This window comes from Spea bombifrons, chromosome 2, assembly GCF_027358695.1.
Source record: "Spea bombifrons isolate aSpeBom1 chromosome 2, aSpeBom1.2.pri, whole genome shotgun sequence".
In the NCBI taxonomy this organism is placed as follows: domain Eukaryota; kingdom Metazoa; phylum Chordata; class Amphibia; order Anura; family Pelobatidae; genus Spea; species Spea bombifrons.
The window spans coordinates 19,538,460-19,559,052 of NC_071088.1; the positions used below are offsets into that span (position 1 = coordinate 19,538,460).

General features: G+C 42.0%; 1 protein-coding gene across 4 annotated transcripts in view; it reads right to left on the reverse strand.

The window, feature by feature from the left end:
- ABR (ABR activator of RhoGEF and GTPase) overlaps positions 1 to 20,593 on the reverse strand; it is a 129,090-nt gene that overhangs the window by 67,654 nt on the left and 40,843 nt on the right. For 2 of the 4 annotated variants that reach the window (XM_053457017.1, XM_053457018.1), the window contains exon 2: positions 14,705 to 14,889. In XM_053457017.1, coding sequence (XP_053312992.1) covers positions 14,705 to 14,889 — 185 coding nt within the window. Of the gene's footprint in view, positions 791 to 14,704; positions 14,890 to 20,040; positions 20,078 to 20,593 lie in introns of those variants that run through there. The other 2 variants (XM_053457020.1, XM_053457021.1) reach the window with 2 other exon arrangements.

A 20,593-nucleotide genomic window follows, 5' to 3' on the forward strand; every position in this document is an offset into this window, starting at 1 on the left:
CTTGGATTCCGGGAATGTAGAATTCCCATCCGGGCTCACTGGGGTAGTACATTCTCCATCCTCTACGTAAAAGACATCCTCCTCGTCCAGAACACGGTCCAGAAAGCTGATGGCCTCCTCTTCCTCCTCCATCCTTGGTATGGTAGCTGGCAGATTGCACTCCATAAAGTTCTATGCCCAATTACATCAAGCCAATGCAACGGGGAGGTATGGGTCATGCTTGCCCGCTGCACATTTTCCTTGACAGAAACCGACCTGTGAATATCACCCAGAAGAGCACCAACCCTAAAGATGAAGGACGCACTTTTGTTGCCCCCAAAGCACCTACTGCCTTAACATGTTGTCTCCGAGCGCCAAGCGCTGCTGAGAATTCACTTCTGCCACTCTGCCAGATGAAAGGAGGGGGAGCTGGGGAATAACTGCTACTTCCTCAAAGCCTCTTCCTTTTTTTTTGGTTTCCCTTCAGTGTCTGCTGTTTAACCCCCAGTTCAATTCTTCTCGCTGACAGCTCCGGCATGCAAGGCTCTGGCTCTTCTGGAGAGGCTGCTGCTTGTTCATTGAACTTTCCCTGCTGGGTTTGAACTGTCTTCTCAGACTCACAGGAAACGCTGCCTTGTTGGACAGGCCTATGCAGGCGGGGCTGGGAGTAACCCCTGCTGTACCAGAGACCAGCACACCCGGCAATCATTCAGATACATCGAGTCTTTACACTGCTATTTCATTCATGGAAAAATCTCACACAAAGGAACCTTAGTTTATTGCAAGCGCAGCTTTTTACTGCCTCTTGTAAAACAAATATATATCCCTCTCACCTTACAAATAATTTACCTACAATGACAGCATATACTACTGTGATTATTATACATACTACTCTGCGGAAACAATGACTAGATGTCTGTATTTGTTTGCTTACCCTACAGTATTATTACAGGGCGCGCGGGACTCGCTCTCCAACAATATAACAAACCAAATCGAACCCAGAGAATGCATGACTATGATGCGGAATGTAAACTGATACAAACAAACGGAGTAAGACCCAAACGCTTGCTAATTCTGCTTGAGTTGACAAAGGCTATGCATTAAGGACCCAGCATCCATAATGGTAGCCTTCCCCCTGAGAGCCAACATGATCACTGAAATCATGCTAATCACTGCCATTAATTAGCATTCCTCAGATCGGTAGCTCATGTTACTGAAAATCCATTTAAGGACGGCCAAATTATTAATAATTGTAAATCTATGACATTTCTGGAAGCCGGGCCAAATATAAATCTCATAGTTTAGCGTTAGTCATCTAACTTCTAGCATCTAGCTTCCTATCCCTAGGAAAGACAACTAAACCTACAGGGCTGAACATTTAAAAAAAAAAAACAGACCCAATCACTTTTAGAACGAAAAAATAGCTCATAAGTCCCCCCATTGTACAGCGCTGCGGAATATGATGGTGATATATAAAATATTAATATTAGGGCTCCAATACAGTTTCTAAGGCTATGACATGAACCTAGCTCTGTCCATAACCTTGTCGAACACACAATAAAGAAGGCTTTACATTGTTACATTTATGCGGGTTCAGGCCTCTAGATCAAATGCTCTGGAAAATGTGAGTTCTGATCTAAGCCGTCTCATTCCAAAACCACCAGACGTGCTTTATTTGCGCATGCTGTGGACCTCTCTACCACTGTTTCCGCCAATGCTACCTTGGTTTTTTGTCAGTAATACACCATCAAAATAAGAAAGATTTCCTTGAGATAAGACCCAGAGCCTCGTAAACATGGCCATCGTCCTTCATCTCGACCACAAACTTTGCATACATGTCAGCATATACATTCACAAACCTAATACAGAATACGGCTAGCTGCTTGTACAGTTTCTCATTTTGGTGAGAAAGAAAAAATGAAGCGGAGGATGAGGTAAAGAAGTATTTACAGACCGGCACACAAAGCCCACAAAGCTCGTTCTGATCATCTCTGTGTGGGAATCCGAAAGAACAGAAAATAAATGTTTTATGGGAATAACCCCTTCTTAGATGGAATCATCCTCTCGATTCCACCGTATCCGATCTACCACCACCTGCACAGAGAGGTATTATGATCTTTGGAGGCGATTTATCCAAAAAGCCATCCATTAACCATTTGGTCCATCTAGTCAACCCTTTTCAGTTCGATGTAAAAGTTCAAAACTCGTTTGGGCTTTACAGACATTAAGCGTATCCCATGACTGATTTTACTCATTCTTCACGTATAAAATTAGAGCTTTTAACGTAGACCTGTCAAAGATGGTGCGACAACTAATCATGTGAAACGTCTGACATAAAATCAGCTAATATACATGGACATGTTTCGTATGATATTTTGTTTCTGAAAGTTCATGCATAAAATCGACATAAGCCAAAAACTGGGTAACATGCAGCCTTCACCGCTGCGAGCTACCATAGTTCAGGCGTCCAACCTTCGGAAATCAAAGGAGATCCGATTATCAGAAGATACCGACCTCAGCACAGACAATCATACTAACAATTCAGAGACGGCTAGTTTGTTTTAAGAACACATTAATCAGGAAAGTTAATGAAGCTAATTATATAAGCCCAATGTTCACTTTTTAGGCAATAATTCCCTGTCAGGAAGCCGCTCTATTGCAGGTCATGGCAACTTCATGCACCAGATGTGAATCATCTGAAGCAAATTCACATCTCAGCAGAATATTCTGACCATATTTTCACAATTATGCAGCTGTTAATGAGAATACAAGTTTGTCTTTATAAAAAATTATAATTGTTGTTTGTGGCACTATTTTTTTTAGTGGACTAACATTTAGGTTTTTAAGGGGAAAACTTTTACAAGTATCAACTACCCTTTACTACCCTTTATATATTTGCCAAAAACACAAACATTTGGGACAAGTAAATGTACTCATAATTGACAGCAATATAATAGTGGGTTATGGCATTAAACAGATGCCAATGCCACCAATTTCATTCAACAGACGAACATGTTACATTAAATCAGAAAGAGCGGTTCCCAAAACAACAGCACAATTGATATTCAAGAACACAAAGTAGAACATAGGATGATACTCTCCCAACAAAAGCTATGGCCACAAAATATATATACAAAAAAGCCAAATGACAACATAATAGAGAGCACAATTTGCAAAATAAATACAGCACCTGGGTTTCTATATGATGATATGATTATCTATATTATTATCTGTGACCCACGACGTAATGTTACTCTCTGGCGCCCCCTAGTGGCTACGCTGTAAAACCTGAAGACAGAAAGCCCAAAAATGGTAGACGTAGTTGCTTTTGTGTCATCAGGCAGAAGCAGTTGCCATGGTAACATTATGATAATGTTACTTACAGTCAGTACAAATGACTGTTTGTAACATGATCATTCCATGAGTCCTGCGCATTAAGCGTTGGTGCAGAGGTGTCATTGCAACATTATTATTATAGAAAGGCTGGCTCTACACGAGTAATTCTCACTCTAGATCATTCCTGCAGTCTAAAGTTTCATGATTAAAAAAATAAACCATAACATAGAGGCAGGAATAGGATCAAAAGCAAAGAATTCTGTGCATGTGGCATTTTGCTAGAACACATTCTAACAAGTAAAACACAATTTTAAAAATTAATTTGCCAGATAAAGAAATTTCTGCAAAAAAAAAAAAAGGGAAAATCCATGCATATTGGAGCCAGTCAGGTGCAGCTTAACTATGATGGGATCACAAGCGCTGGTGTGAGATTGAAAAAATCCCCCTATTGATTTGACTATGCATTATGAAAGGCAATCAGTAGTTTCTTCTGTGAATGGTGTCCCCACATTATCGCCGTGCCCTGCAACGTGTATATGTGAAACACTATGAACTGGTTGATAAGCTCATCCCTGCATACAAGTGTATGGCGCCCGCTGCAATGACGGGGGCATCTACTGTAACCACTGCCTGGACATCACTGGTTATTGCTGAAATGTAAAACATGCGCATGTCTGCACCTTTAATGCTCCCCGGCCCCGGTGCACCCCAACTCTTTACTCTACCCCATCTTGAAAATATAAGGCTAGATGGCTGTGGCTGTACGGTCTTTTTTATTTATTAAATCCCTTGCAGGTTGTGGACAAGGCCCTGCTGTGGCCTCTGGTTAAATTAGGCATTATTACATACATTACTATTAATAATTGATATAGCTCCATCATATTCTGCAGAGCTATACAAAGGGCAAAAAGGACATAGCGCATCACAGAACAATTTGGCCTTCTAGAAACAAAAGGTCAGGGAGGTCCGGCTCATCCGAGTTTATAATCTAGAATCACCCTCACTGTATTGAACTATGGAAACGGTCAGCACCATAGAAACAGAAGCTGATCTTTTGTAGCAGCGACACGAGAAATACAGAGAACCGGAACAGAGGAATATTTTAGGATAAACCCCGCTAAATATGCAGTATATGCACCTGTTTGCTCTGTGAGCCACATCCTCACACAATTATTCACACGCCACGGCCACGTGTAAACGCTGACCTGTAAATCAAGTCAGCCGGAGAGTAAACATAAGCGTCGACGGCCAGTCCCAGTAATTGTGCCAATAGCACTGCTGTGAAATCAGATTCCTTTCGATGCCTCGCACGGGTCTGTTCATAACAGAAAGATCTCATTATGTTTAACGACCCACGGACAGCCCAACAAGCTCCATCTCTCTCTGACGGCAGTATTTTATTTTACTTTCCATCAACAATTATGCCATAAATAAGGAACATCAGCAAACACACACAACACCGTAATAACAGTCCTGAGTGCAGGAAATGTTTATTTACATTACGACCATATATATATTAGTAATAATAAAGCCAGGGTTGGGGTGCCAGACACAGGCCTCACTGGCTGCAAACAGGTGGTTCAATGATGATGATAACTAGGTCACAGAAGTAAGTTTACCAAGCTTATTGTGATAAGGTGTTTCCATTTCAGGTTTATGCAAACGTTCTAGCGATTTGGTGACCATCCATGAAACTGTGACATGCCTGTAGTTTTGTTTGCGTTCTGAGTGTTTTTGCCCCAATCTCCATGTGAAGTGCCTCCTTCCTCTTCTACACTGCTGTGACTGCATATAAGACTCCCAACTGGTGCTTTCATTGCCAGTATATTATGGTTGATATCCCTGCTTGAATGCAGGTTAACACATTTGAAGGGTTGCGACATAGAATTTGCATACTGGGCTACTAAAGTGTTAATATCAGCTCCTTTAGAGAGATCCCAGGTATGCTTATAGGAACACCCAAAGTCCTTTGGGATTAAGCACATTAAGCAGCAAAGCATTTTATTGTCATGGTGGAGTAAGGAATGCATTTATATTTCCCCTCATGAGATTAAACAGGAAATCATTTCACTAGGAACTCGTGACTTCCTTGAGATCAATATAAATACAGAAAGGAGACGGTTATGCCCATCAGCTGTCATTACTGGGCTAGCTTATGACAACACTTAGTGTTAACATACCGTGTACTGGAACAATGCGACGTAATATAAATAAATAATGCAGCATGAAATATTCGTTGTACCCACAGATTTCCACTAGATGTCGCCACACTGCACGCCTTGCCTTCCCCAGTTAATGCAGCTCTGCAAACCATAAAGGAAAACTGCACCATCCTCATATATATTCTATTTATTCTCCACAAGGGGGAAAAACAATCCTGAAGGTTTGAGTGTGCCGTATTCCTTCGTACACAGGTACAAAACAAAGCCCTCCGTGCCGTGTGTGTCAGCACACAAAAAGCCCTCTATGTAGCACAGGGTGACGTGGCAAGAAGCGTGTGTGTTTAAGCATGTTCATACATGCCACCAAGGTGCCACCTATTACTTATTTACGGTATACCATTATTATTATTATTATATATGTTATATAATTAGTATGACATTCTAGTATGATATTCTGATATAGTGCGCACCATATAACACTATAGAAGCATCTCTTTGAAGTGGCAGGAAAACCCCAGAGCTTCATGTTTATGTTAACACACATATAGCAAGCGGAGGAGCTCTGACGTTACAATCAAGTTAAAGTTCTTTGGGGGTTAATCCATGAAACGTATCAGCCGCAATATCCGAGCAGTGCTACATATATTACGCCGCATGCACAGCCACTCAACGTTGCTTTGCAACAAGGTTTCTTACACATAAATGTCAGACTTTACCAGTGGATTAAGGAGAAAATTCCAACACAAAAGCAAGATGTAAATTCTCTGGCTATAAATGTGTATAATCCGGGGTTTACTTCACACGTTGGTGAAAACGGGGGCTACAGAGCATCAGCTTTATGGAGGTCTGGCCGGCGAGGAGCTGCAGAGAAATCATTGTACATTTCCACCTCGGTCCTGCCGCAGACTCTAAATAATCCTCCGCACGGACGTCTGATCCGCTGACGCTACGGCTGGCTCACCAAAGGCCAAAACCTGCTTCAAGTAAATATTAAGAACCGCGCAGGACTGTGAACCCACAAACTGCCCAGCACCCTGCACTTGTCTTATTCCGGAACGGTTATTAATCTCATTTAGGTACGCCTCATACATGTGTTTAAAAAAACAATGTCACCTCCATGTATAATTAAGGCTGTGTCTTTAAAAAAAAAATACTATAGAATTTGTTATTCAGAGACCCCAAACTAGATGAATAAAATCTATAGAAGCACAATTCAAATGGATATATTTACAGTAATATTTCTAAAGCATGGAGCACATTTGTTTCCTCCTTTATAACAGGTGCTATTTAATCCTAAAAAGCTATTCTAGAAATGGATACAAATCTTTGCCGATCAGCATTGCAAATATACTGGTCGTTATGGCCAAGCTTCCGCGAAGTGGACCAGGACGGCCCTCAGCCCACGCTCACGCCATGTCTTTCCTATACGTTTACAATGATAACGAGGGCACAGATCTTTTGTGTACCCCCCACATACATTGTGGAGGCATCTGCTGCACCGCGGTCACGTACCAGGGAAACTTCTACACATCAGGGGTATTTTCTGGAGTGACTGGCAGTGCCCCTGGTCAAGGAACCCCAAGCAGCTGCCTGACCCACCTGGCACATAACATTATAATATATACATTATATATTACATTACATATTATTACATTTTATATATATATATAAAATCAAAGGATGTGAGCATTTTAAATGCTTGGATAACTGAAAGGACAGAAAGAAGCCTTTTCTCAACTATCGTAACCTCACTGTAATTAAAGGGTTAAAAAAGGGCTGAACATCCCACTCACTCCTAGCTGACATTTTAATGCTGAACCATATGAATACTGTACGTTATAGTCTTTCCAAACATAAGACAAAAGGGATTCAGGAGGATAACCGCCAGGGAAAATGCTTTCAAATCAGACATTTGAGCAATCTTTTGGTTTGTGTCACATCAGGGTGAGAGGGGCCGCTTCCCTCGGCAGAACGCTGCAGTTCCTTAAATCAATGTCTAGTCACGCTGCCACTTGAACCAAAGCCAAGAGCGGCTGCAGCAACCCTTCGCGCATGAAAACAGGCGGTAAGCTAGAGAGCGAGGGCACGTACACACTATTGTATTCCGATCCCTCAGCACTTCATTATACTGGGAAGAGCGAGTGAGAGGCAGCAAATGAAGCCAGCGCTATTACCCACTACAGAGCTGCCATCACCTCTACAAACAGTAACGGGCACCGCTAGGATACGACAGACAGCGGGGCTGAGACTGTTACAGAAATTAACACTGAAAATGGACCAATGGTCATTAACCAACAGCCCTTCCAGCTCGTTAAGCCTCTTCATTTCAGGGAATAATTAACACCTGATAATGACTGCACTAGATAGGCCTTTTGCGGCAACAGATCCCAGGAATCCAAAGTTTTTACCAGCCCACTGTTCCCAAGGATACCTTTACTGGGCTGTTCCAGAATATAAATGATCTGCCTCCTTTATCTTTCTTTAGACAAAAAAAATGAATTACCTTTAGGAGAAGCTGCAGCGCACTGCCCCCTCTGTGGCTTTCTGCGCAGGGCGTCCGTTAGAGCATCGAGCTGGCTGGCTGTGAGTATAACGCAATGCACCGGCAAGACACAAATGCATATAGAATGCCTCCATGCATTTACAAGAAGAAGACGATCATTTAGAAGGGGACGTGTGCATTACAGTACACATGATGGCTGGACTGTCCCTTTATAACTATGGCTCTACCTTCCTGTGAGAAAAGCTTCTTTAGGGGGGCTCTCAAATGCTTTCCTGACACAATAGGCCTGCCTCGGAGCTCAGGGGGCTATTTCTTTATGCAATGAATAAAGCAAGCAATATATTTGTAAACATTCCACTCCATGTGTATACCCTTGGAGCAGCTATCTGAACGTCCTATTAAGTTCTCCTCCTATTGGTGCAAAACCTGAATTCATTTATTCAAACAGGTTTTTGGCATACATATAATAAAAGGGTCAACACTGGTATGTTTCTCCAGTGTGAAGGGCAGAGCTGGCCCTGTATACTGTATAATACAGCGTGTGAGGACACGTTGGAAGAAGTCCTACTGATTTAACTATATATCATAGTCTTCCTATGAATTGCAAATTTACGGTAAATTGTAAATTCGGCAATTCGTTGCCAAATTAAAAATGGCTGAACCAAATGGACAGGGAACTAAATTTCCGGGACATAAACTAAGCCCAAAAAAATTGTCTGAATCTTTTGGCCTCTTTGGACAGGTCTGATACATAATACAGGGACGGCCAAGCTCTTCCTGTAGCAGAAGCTTCCTGGGGTTAGAGCTTAATAATGTACCGTGGAGTCATGGAGCTAAAATCACAACCATCATGACAATTCTCACCTTAGTGAATTAACCACAATGTGGTGGAAAAATTGTCAGGATGGCGGCTCCCATAGGTTACTCAGAAGGAATGCTTATGAATTATGCAATATGAATTTATTGCAGTTTTCAAATCTGCTCAGCTGCACAATGATCTGGGGAGGAAAAAAAAAGCACTTGGTAATGACTGATTACAGGTTCAGGCAACCTTTGTAAGTTGCGGTGAGGAAAAGGGAGAGGACTCAGCTTCCACACGGTGAACCTTTAAACCCAAAAGTACAAACCACAGGGAGTTTTAATAAAAATAATTTAGTTATACCAAGAGCTGCATATTTATCGAACATGGCCATTTATTTATTTCTTCAAATCGTTTAAACTGTATAAAACGCAAAACTTAAATTAACTTTTTTATGCTACTATGATAATGTAGATTTTCAACCTGCCAATGCATTTTTTTGGTCACATAACTAGAAGCTACAATTACACTCACTGGCCACTTTATAAGGTAACCTTGCTAGTACTTGGTTGGACCACCTTTTGCCTTCATTCTTCGTAGCATACTTTCTACAAGGTGCTGGAAACATTCCTCAGAGAGCAGAAGATGAGTACACGGTGGTCATACAGGGATGGACATGGTCATCAACAATAGTCGGGTAGGCTGTTTAGTTTGAACGATGCTCAATTGGTACTAAGGGGTCCAAAGTGTGCCAAGAAAATGTCCCCCACACAATTACACCCCCATCAGCCTGAACTGTTGATACAAGGCAGGATGGATCTATGCTTTCATGTTGTTTACGCCAAAGTCCGACCCTACCATCTGAATGTCACAGCTGTAATCGATACTCATCAGACCAGGCAACGTTCCAGTTTTACGTTGTAGAATTTTGGTGAGCCGGTGCAAATTGTAGCCTCAGTTTCCTGTTCTTAGCTGACAGGAGTGGCACCCGGTGTGGTCTTCTGCTGCTGTAGCCCATCTGCTTCAAGGTTCGACATGTTGTGCGTTCAGAGATGTTTTCTGCATTCCTTGGTTGTAATGAGTGGTTATTTGAGTTACTGTTGCCTTTCTGTCATCTCGAACCAGTCTGCCCATTCTCCTCTGCCCTCTGACATCCACAAGGTATTTTCCACACAACTGCTGCTCACTGGATATTTTCTCTTTTTCCGACCATTCTCTGTAAACCCTGGAGATGGTTGTGCGTGAAAATCCCAGTAGATCAGCAGTTTCTGAAATACTCAGACCAGCCCGTCCGGCAACAACAAACATCTCACGGTCAAAGTCACTTAAATCCCCTTTCTTCCTCATTCTGATGCTCGGTTTCAACTTTGGCAAGTTGTCTTGACCACGTCTACATGCCTAAATGCTTTGAGTTGCTGCCATGTGATTGGCTGATTAGCTATTTGTGTTAAGCAATTGAACAGGCGTACCCAATAAAGTGGCCAGTGAGTGAATGAAAATATAAACGGGCCAGAATTACACAAACTAAAATGCCAGATGAAGCCGTATAAATTGTTTGTTATGCTATATTTTAAAACAGGTAGTATAGCGCTTCTACAGAGGATGAATAGGAAAGCTGTGCTGCTGTTTTTATTATCTCATACCTTCCATGTGCCCCTTTTAAAGCAGGACAGTCCCTCTTTGGGACCCGATTCCCTCTTCCCTCCCTTGATGCCCCTCTTTTCTGGGAGCTCAGAATGCTTTCTGGGTATGAGTATCACAGCGTGCTACAGCCCTGCCGGCCATAACATCGTGCGTAAACGGGTAGCCTATGTAGGTGAAACGCATGTCCAGCTGTACAGGTAGGGCGCGTTTCTGTGGCAACCTTAATGAAAGTCATATTTAGCAATATGCTGAAGTAATACACAGCGCGGACTCGGGGTTAAAGTTTTAAGACCAGGTGGTTGTAGTATTTAGATTCTGTGTTAGATTCCGCGGTTTTATTTTTTCTTCTCCCTTTAGGGGTATGTGAGCTGGCCAATCGATATATAACATTTTAGAAGATGATCAATATATTATTTCTAAGGGTCACCTCACACTTCTGGTTTTAAAGTTAAAATAAAAAATGCACTCTATAAAAATATACAGACAGTCCCAAAAACCCAGAAATATATTCATCGAATCATTCAGAAACAGCAATCTTGAAGCGACTGGGATTGTCTACGCAAACAGAAACCACGCCAAGCAATACATAGATGTGACAAACGTACTATTTATGCAGAGTACAGAGCATTCGCCATGGAAACCGAAGAAAAGTTTCTTCTTATTGTTCAACATTTATCAATTTGACTTTATGAACAGCACTTGGTCCAAAGACCTTGTAGCCTCTGTACGGACCATGAAAGGTCACATTGTGTCAAAATATATGTATATATATATATATATATATATATATATTTATTATGTGTATATCCACCCACTGCCTACCTTTAGAGGGACTTTAAATACCATCAAACAGGACAATATCACCTTTTTATGGACATCTTGCTAAAATATATATTTTTATTTTTATATACAACCGCCCAATCGTTTGCCATCAACCCCAACTTGAAATCAGTGTTTCTGCACATTTATGACAAGGATTTTTGGCTTTGGAAAGCTGTCAAAAGTGTCGCTGGATCCTGGACGCTTACCAAGTACAAAACCAGAGGCAAAAGCGTGGGGAGAGGGGGAGGAGGATTAAAATCTGAATAGAGGTGGGTGGCATTTCACTGAGAGCCTTTGGTTTTCCTGGTAAGCGAAAGCTTTTATATAAAATAAGACTTTGGGTATTTTAGTAAATCATGAAACCTCGATTTTCTTTTGAAACTTAATAGGTTCCTGTACATATGTAGAAAATGATTACTGCCTGAACAAAAAAGCACATTGGCACCAGCTGCTCCCAAACAGAAAAGGGATTTCATTTTAAGTTCAGATTTGGGCGGCATCGTAGCTGTAGCCGTGTCTGTTTCTTTATAGTAAGTATTTCTCCAGCCCAGCCGCCATGTGAAACACATTTGACTCTAACCCTGGTTCTCCGGAGGTTTTAAACACTGCCGGTGGGAGAGAATGGGGAAAGAGGTGGGGACAGGGCTTTATACATGGTGTTTGATGGCTGCTTATTAAATGACATTTAATATATACATATTATTAAAGGTTGTAGGGAGGTAAGGTAGAGGGAGGCGTGCTTTAGGACAGAACAGCAGTATCAGCCACCGGGAAGTAAGAGAACGCTCTTTCCAAGGACTGTCCTCAGGAAGGGGTACGAAGCTCCTGCACTCTGTGCACCTCTGAGAAATACAGAGCACAGGGCTAAAAGGGGATGCAGAGACCACAAGCTGGGCAGCCCTGGTATAATGCAGCTCATTCCACCGAACAAAAGACATCAGACACAAATACATCTTACTTTCCTGATGACTGGAACCAAAACTTATTCCTTAAAAAAAAAAAAATGTCCTGATAAGGGAGAAACTTGGCAAGACCCTTCACTAGAAGTGTTAGGATAGGATAGTGAAGTTGTCCATGACAGAGTTTTGAATAGTTTGTTTTTCTTGGTTTTCTTCTCTTTATTTTTGCTAAAATCCTGATCAGCCTTTGGCATCGATGGGTACTCAGGGCACCATGTGACCAGACTGTATGCATGCATGAAGATCCAAGACTGTATAACGAGACGGTCAATACACAAATGCTACTGGAGATATTGGACTTCACTCAGCTCATCGCTCAACATTCAAACACTGAACTGAACAATGTTTATCACTGGATAATGTGAATATTATATGGCAAACTCTTGTGTAATGACCATTATGGTTTTAATGCTTAGCCTATACTCTATAAATTTGGAATAAACATGTTGAAACACAAAAAAACAACTTTATACTGTTGATCAAATAACTAAATTGCTAAAGTCATGAAGTCATAAAAGAGCACTGGTGATCACAACTCTGCAACAAAGTGCATTGTAAACAAAGCTGGAAATCTATAGCAATTCACTTTACAACATCTATGTCCTTTATTTTATAGTGATGTGTGGAGCGCATGGGTGGGTTATTAAAGTCATACTAATCGTACGTATTAAACAATTTATTGGCAGAATTTAAAGGAAATAAAAGGAACCATCACATCATGATAAAAATCATGATGTAATGAAAGCCATAGTGGGAAGAGTTACTTAAGGACAAGAGCTTGGGGCCAGCTCCCTATTTATCATTACCAAAGAGCAGTTATTCTTCTTCCCCTGGCCCTTCATCTGTAAGAATAAGCCATGTATCTTCCCACAATATTCTAAAAATACCAGCAGAAAGGTCCTTCAATGCAATTGAGGTAAAGGAGGTAAAGTCGATGAAGAAATCAAAACCTTCGATTGAAAAAAGGAGTTGTGCAATATAGAATTCCGTTTAAATTGGACTAATTCCATTTTAAGGACGAGCGTTTGAGAGTCTCCCCTCCCTTTGTCAAAAGCAATACTAATCATAAAACATCTAAGTGAGACATGGGCAGCAGTATAGGGGCTGATAAGGATAGAGAATAATAATTTAAAAAAAAAACAAAACATCCAGCCATAAAATCTAAAGCTACAGAAAACATTCCTTACTCTTATAAACAGCAAAAGGATCAGCGCATACCGAGTAAAGAAGCTGAAAACAAGCACTAGAGAAATGTAGCATTCTGCGTACCCAATAGGTTTACAGGGCTCTGCAGTGCATAGATAAATGCCTTTAACACGGAGTGTAAACGCTGAAAGAGTAATTCACTGGTTTTATATATATAATAAAAACAAGGGCTGGAATACACAGTAAGATTTAACACACTGTAAATTAATACTCATTTTAGCCTCTGTTTATTCCACTGCGTTTGAGGGAAAGGCAAAGGGATGTCTAAACCAAATGAAAACGATGTCATTACGCAGGTACCTAAGCTCTGGTCTAGCCATCATACTATAGATCATGCTTTCAGTTGTTACATAAGACTTGCGTGGCTGGATTAGATTTAACTCCTCTTCATATCAAAGATCTGAAAAGCTACTTCTCTGTGTCTGATCTGAGTAATTTCTGACATATTGGATATCCAAGCAGTCAGGAAAGGGAGAGGCAGGCCACACAACTAAGTGAAATATAAATATATAACCAGGACACACAGCCTTCTGGAATCTCCATCGCCCAGGTGCATCCACAAGCCAGCAGTCATATCATTCCATGAGGAGGAGCACACGCGACTTTCACAAATAGGTAGAAAGTTTAAGTCAATAAAGAGTGCATCATACAAGACCTTTATCAGTCCAGACTTGTATGACGCACTCATTACTGAATTAAACAAATTCTACTCATTTGTAAAAGTCCCTTTGTGCTCCTCATCATTGGTGGCCACCATAAAGTGACTGCGAGGGGACCATTCCGCTTTTCTGCGTTTATCAAATATGGGGGTCTCAGATACCTTATGCTTCTTCAGTTTGAGGATGTTAAAGCCTTTCTCTGCCTCTGGCTACTTTTCAATACTCTGTACCACAGCAGCAAAGAGATTAATCTAGCGGTTTAATTGCTATTTAATTACAATTCACAGTTAACTACATAGGGGCTAGAAAACATGTGAGTGATATAACCAAAATAGTGCAAATCCTGTCGCAGTGAGGCTGGCAATCTGCCGTATGTTATTAATGACAAATAGAACTTAAGCCACGGTCATTTTTTTTTCAGATTGATGATTTATGTGAGGGTCTGGATGCAACTAGCCTACAGTACAAGCTCTAAACACGTTTACACCGAAAAGATCCTTTACAAATTATAAACATTTTATAAAGACATCACTGTATCTAAAACAACCTCATAAGCAAATACTGTAATTCCATGATGGGTGGCAGCAGAAAAGGTCAAACAAGGAACACAAAACTTTGAGGCATTCTTATCTTACCCCTGGCAGCAACACCTCGGTGGGGGTAGGAGAGACCCCATCCACGCTGTCCTGGCTCCTGGCACTGAGTTGGGGAGACATGGTGGGAGACTCATCGATATAGGGCATGGTCTCCGAGCCTTCGCGGGAGCTCTTCTGCTCCTCATTCCCTTCGGCGTCGAAACCGTCTGTGCCGTAATTGAAATCTGTGACGAGGAACAAGAAAGGCCGTTGAGTGCCTTCAATCAGGGCAGCCAGAGAAGAAGGGTATGGTTTGTGCCTGGGGGTCATTCTGGCATCTGCGCTTCCCGATAAGATGGGGGCGAGTGATGAGTAAATGAGGATAAGCAAAAAAACCGAGAACGAGATAAGCAACAGCACAAAAAAAAAACTAGGTTGAAAGAAAGAAGGGGAATGAAGGAATGAGCGAGAACAGAGCTAAGAACGTGAAAGAAAAAAAAAACAATATAGAAACGAAGGCACAATCAGAAAACACAGCTAGCGAGGGAGGGCTGAGAGAGGTGGTTAAAGAGAAAAAAGCAACTAATCGAATAAAGTAAACAAAGTGCAAGAAAGAAAAACAAGACGTAAATCAAAAGAAGTGCGCTTGTGACTGGGGAGGTAATTTTCTCTCCCTTTCCTCGAAAAAGGCAAAAAACACAATTGTAATTTAAAGGAAGAAAAGACAGGTATGTAGAGTGAAAAAAAACAGAGGCTGGAGGGGAAGAAAGCAGAGGAGCCAGTCCAGCAGCTAATCGCGGATTCCAGAAGTCAACTGGCCACCTCCAAAACAGCAAAAACTACGACTAAAGGATTAGGGGAAGCCTGATAAGCCTGCGAAAACTGGAAAATCAGCGGCTGTCCACAGATGACAGCATCAGAGCTATTCCGGGCCCCGCTCGTTGCCTCCTTCTCTGAGTCACTGGGAGACAAGAAGGGGGGTGAAGGGGCTCACGGCTTCCATACTAAAGAACCCGCTCTTCCTTAAATAACCGCTCTACCATACATCCAAAAAGGAAAGCGTTCTCTCCTTTAGTGCGTGGTTGTGAATCTCTTTCAGAAGAGCTATATTGTTTTTAGATATATATATATATATATACACACGATTAAGATTTAACTCTAATTCATAGGCCCGAAGCCCCTGGAACTGGCATCACCATGGCAACCTTCAATGCAGGATTTTAGCAAATGGGCAGGCATTTTGTAAAGTACTAATCAGTTACTGTTGAGAGTAGATTTTCTTAAGCGCACAAAAGCAGACACAAAACAGATTTAAGCAGACACAAAGCGGCGTTGGCAGGTGGTCGCCGAGGCTCCAAAAGGCTACAGATCTTTGTCACAAAAGTTCAATACATGCTTTTACCATCACGAAATCTGCAGAGGTCACTGGAGTCTCTCAAAGAATAAACAGGGTGCCATCCTACCATGATAGACGTTCTCAGGGTGTTTGGTGTGTATTTACTTTAAAGCAAAAGGCATTGCAAAATAAATATTTAAAATCAGCATACAGATCATGTGCTAGGAACATTCAAAGTTATTATTATTATTTATTGTCATATATAGCGCCGTCATATTCCGCAGCGCTGTACAATGGGTAGACAGGACACAAGGAGTGCATCACTTCAGTTTCCTGAAGCAACTGACATTTCGGTTAAGGAAACCGTATGATATATTGACTTCTCTCCTGCTCATTATTTCATATACGTCCGTTTACAATACACCACTCCCAAAAACAATACCTTATACTGTCATAGAATCTGACGGCAAAAAAAAAACATTTAGCCCCATCTAGTCGGCTCACTTTCCTTGATACAAAGGCTTAGACCTTAATCTGTCCTTGGTCTCGATTCAGGATAGCTTTATGCCCATCCCGTGTATCTGTAATGAGCACCGACCAAAGTGCATTTATATAGTGTTTGAAGTTTTAATTTGAATCAGGTGACTTCTGTGCTTATAATCAGGTGTTAGGCAGCATGCGCCTAGCCTCTTCTCCTGAAGTGCACTCAGACGGGGATTAGTTCAGCAGACCATTTAAAGGGGTTAAAGAATGAGGGATATTTGCAGAACTCTGCCAGCGCTAATTACATATCCGGGATATAATTTAATTTCTGCGTAACATTACATGAGCAAAATATTATTCAACTCAGAGCTTGATAAACTCCAGAAGTCATTCACATTGCCAACTTTGGGTGTGTTTCCTTATTTGCGTAAAATTATTAAAGTAAATATTTCTCAGTCATTACCTCCACACAGGTCTCTACAGAGCTACGTTTACTCCACACACCGGTACTTAAAACATTTGTTTCTCTTCATTTTACAAAATGACTGTCCTTTTAAATCTGCATTTCATTCAAAAAAGAGAGAGAGACTTAAGGACTTGGATAAGTGCAAGCCCTCCCGAAGCGTCTTCCCCATCGCCGATCTATCACACACCTATACTTTCCATAACAGCTAAGCACTCATTTGCATAATTAATGATCAGTAAAAGCAAGAGGCAGACGTAAAGTAAGTGAAGCGTGTGCATCCCGATCAATAGCCTTTCCCCACTGAGTGCACCGTAACTAGTAAATATTACAGGTGTCCGACACAGCCACGAGCTAATCGTATTCCGGCGGCCCTATGGGGGACAGAGTCATTCAGGCCAAAATATGTTGCAACAGGGAAGGGTAGCAAAAGATACAAAGTGTCCTTGGTCCAACCATTTACCATAGCAGAAGCCTTAATTATTAGCTATTGAATATCTAGTATGATAAATCGTAGCATGTGACAGGTTAAAAAAACCCTAGGAGATAAAGACAGTCTCTCAGAGAACTAAGTGCAGCTTTCTGCATTTCAGTTTGATCAAAATATTTGTTTTACTTTATTTTTACTTTGTTATTTTTGCATTATAACAGCGGAGGTTGGCAGCGGGTATTAGCATGTTGCGCTGGTAAGCAAGAGATGCATCGGGCAAACATCTCCTGGGGTGGGAATACAGTGCCAATGCATAGGGGGGATTCGGATGCATTTGCATGAAGTAAAAAAACAAACAAAACATTCCATAATGGCTGAAGTGTCACTTTAATAATAATATAACTAGACCATTCTGAGCCCTCCACACTTAAGGCTCAAAACCTTCTGTTACTCTTTCCCCTTCTGATGTCTCGGGATGCTTGGTGGGTATAAAATGTCACCAAAATGCAAGATCTAAAATTACAAGGAAAGAGTGGAACAGACAGACCCACATATATATACTCACTAACCTCGGCCAAGTTAGGGCGCTGGTATATAAAGAGCCTTTCTAAAAGCTTTAGTTACTTATCAATAAGAAAGCAAGCCCTGCCACCAAATTAGTAGCTCAGAGAGGATTTAGAAAAATAAAGCTGCATGTTTTCTTATCTGGTAAGTACTGCAGGCTTCTAGCATTCATTTTGATAAATTCTGGAAATGACAATGAAGATGAATTATACGGTAACGTGATCGCATGATGATTATGTATGTCACGCTGTACTCAGGTATAGGAATGGGTAACGGCGCCTCAACCCAGCTCACCAAAGCTCTGGGTTAAATGCTCATGGGGCTCATACAGGATTTTACATGCCTTCATTCGATGCCCAAACCACTGCTCCGGTATGGTAATGAAGGGGTTAAAAAAAAAGAACCTCAGGAAGAGACGAGCAGAAAGAAAATTTGCGTTTGCATGATAAGCCGTGGGAGGACTATAATTATTTCATAGAATCCCCAAAGGCATACGCCGCTGGCTTAACCATTTCAGCACACAGCTTTATGCCATGAACCTTACAGTTAACCAGTAGCGTTCATAATGTTTTCGTGTGCACTTGGGTTAGTAATAGCAGGGTTAGTTACAGGGCAGAGTCCTGAGGGCCCCAGGCGAACCACACCTGTAGTGTCCCCCTCTTGCATGGACTTGTGTACTCGATGAGAAAGAAACTCATGGTTGTGCCTCCTACCAGCTCAGCCTATATGGTACAGCAGGTCCCACTCGGCTCAAACGCCAACTCAGTAAACAGAAAGAAGAGTGGAAATGGCAATGAAGGACGCCTTAATAAATCACAGTCCCTACGAATCTAATCACAGTCGATGCCGTCACCCAAGCTACGTGTGATCTGTGATGAAGGCAGGCACTGACTCAACGCGAGGCTCTCAATGCCAAACTTGTAGTATCCTCCCAGGCACCAAACGCTCTGATTACATAATACTCATATTATACACGCATTATATCCCCAAACACTTCTGTATGACCACATCGTATAGGGCAGAGTTAATATTCCCAATAAAATGATGTTTGAGAAATTAAATTTAGCGGCCTCATATATACTTGGCGGAAAATATGCTAATAGGCGCTTTTGGGGTGAGATGACTAAGTTCTGTGACATTTCTATAAACACAGCAAGCAAATTATACAAATTATACAGGTCTGATCTCGATATCATTATAAGAAACACACGGCGTTCCACGGACACGGCCGTCACAGCAGAATGTCGCCGGCCATTCACACACACACACACACACACACACACACGTTATTCAGGGATGGCAGATTCGAGTCTCCAAGGATATGCTGCTTACTTGGAAAACCCATTAACAAAATTAAAGGCAAGGCATATTAGTATTACACTCACATCCCATTCACCACAAACAGAAACCGTATAGCTAGAAATATAGGCCACAATTAACTATTTACTAAGGTACTGAATAGCAGTAATTATGCCATTAGAGGACTTTGTGACACTGCTGAAAACCCAAGGTACCTTAGGAATCCATTGAGGGGCCGTGTTACATCACAGAGGTTAATAAAAATACTACACTGATGGGCAAGCAGCGGCCCTCAAGCTGTTTACCTACAACTCCCTGCACCCTCGGTCAGCTAGAGGCTGGCTAAGGGTTATGAGAATAGCAGTCCAAGGGCAGCAGTTGTTGCGGGCACGTATTAATGCAAGATTACATAAACAGTCACTATTTACAAACATAAAGGGCGTAAGATCCCTGTCATCTCTCTGTCCTCGCCAACTAATCTCTGTGGGCTCCCAGCCCTGCAGTGTATTGTGCAGAGGGCTGTGAAATGTCTTTATGACGGCCTATAATTAGGTGGGATTCGTGACCAATGTAACAGGAGTCACCGGTCTACAAAACACAACACATGCGATGTGAGGAGGGAAGGGGTCATCCCGGTCAATCATGGTATGCACTACTCCATGCGAGCGAGCAACATTGTTATCATAAGTCATTAGCTTGGGGTAAGGACAGAAAAATGACACTGCCCATACTAAGAGTCCTATGAGCAGAAAGGATATTGAGTGCAGAGGGAGAGCTGTCTGAAAGTGACACAGAGCAACACCTGCAGGAACCTCACTCACCCGGCTCCTGTAGCCACTCCATCAATGTCTGTGCCGTGTAATGCAGCTGCAGACTCCCCCTATACAATCCATTCAAGCTTCTCTCTGCAGATCCCGCTGGCAGCTCCACTTCCAGTGCGCACCACGAATCCGGGGATATCACACAGGAGACCGGGAGCCTTGCCCGTCAGTTTATTTGCTCCTGCATCTGAGAGATGAGCTTGGATGCGAGAGGAGGGGGTATGTGGGCCAGAAGCAGGTCAATTACCGGCACAGGGGGCTCTCTTGGGGATGACTATAAGCGTGCGTAGGGGTGGAGACTTCAGAGAGGAAAGGAAAAGCTTATGGAATGGTACATGATGGATGTGGGATCGGGAGCGAGTATCGGATTCCACTTAATGATACAGCGCAGACGGTATTGTACTGCCTGGTTTTACTCTGGTCTACTAACAGAGGCTGCAGCTGACAGTGTTTTCTGTCTCACACGCTGGCAGCCTCCCAGATACTACTCTTCCTCAAGCCAGACATTCCTCCTCCTCAGGAGAACATGCAACAAATGTCACGGAGCTATCCA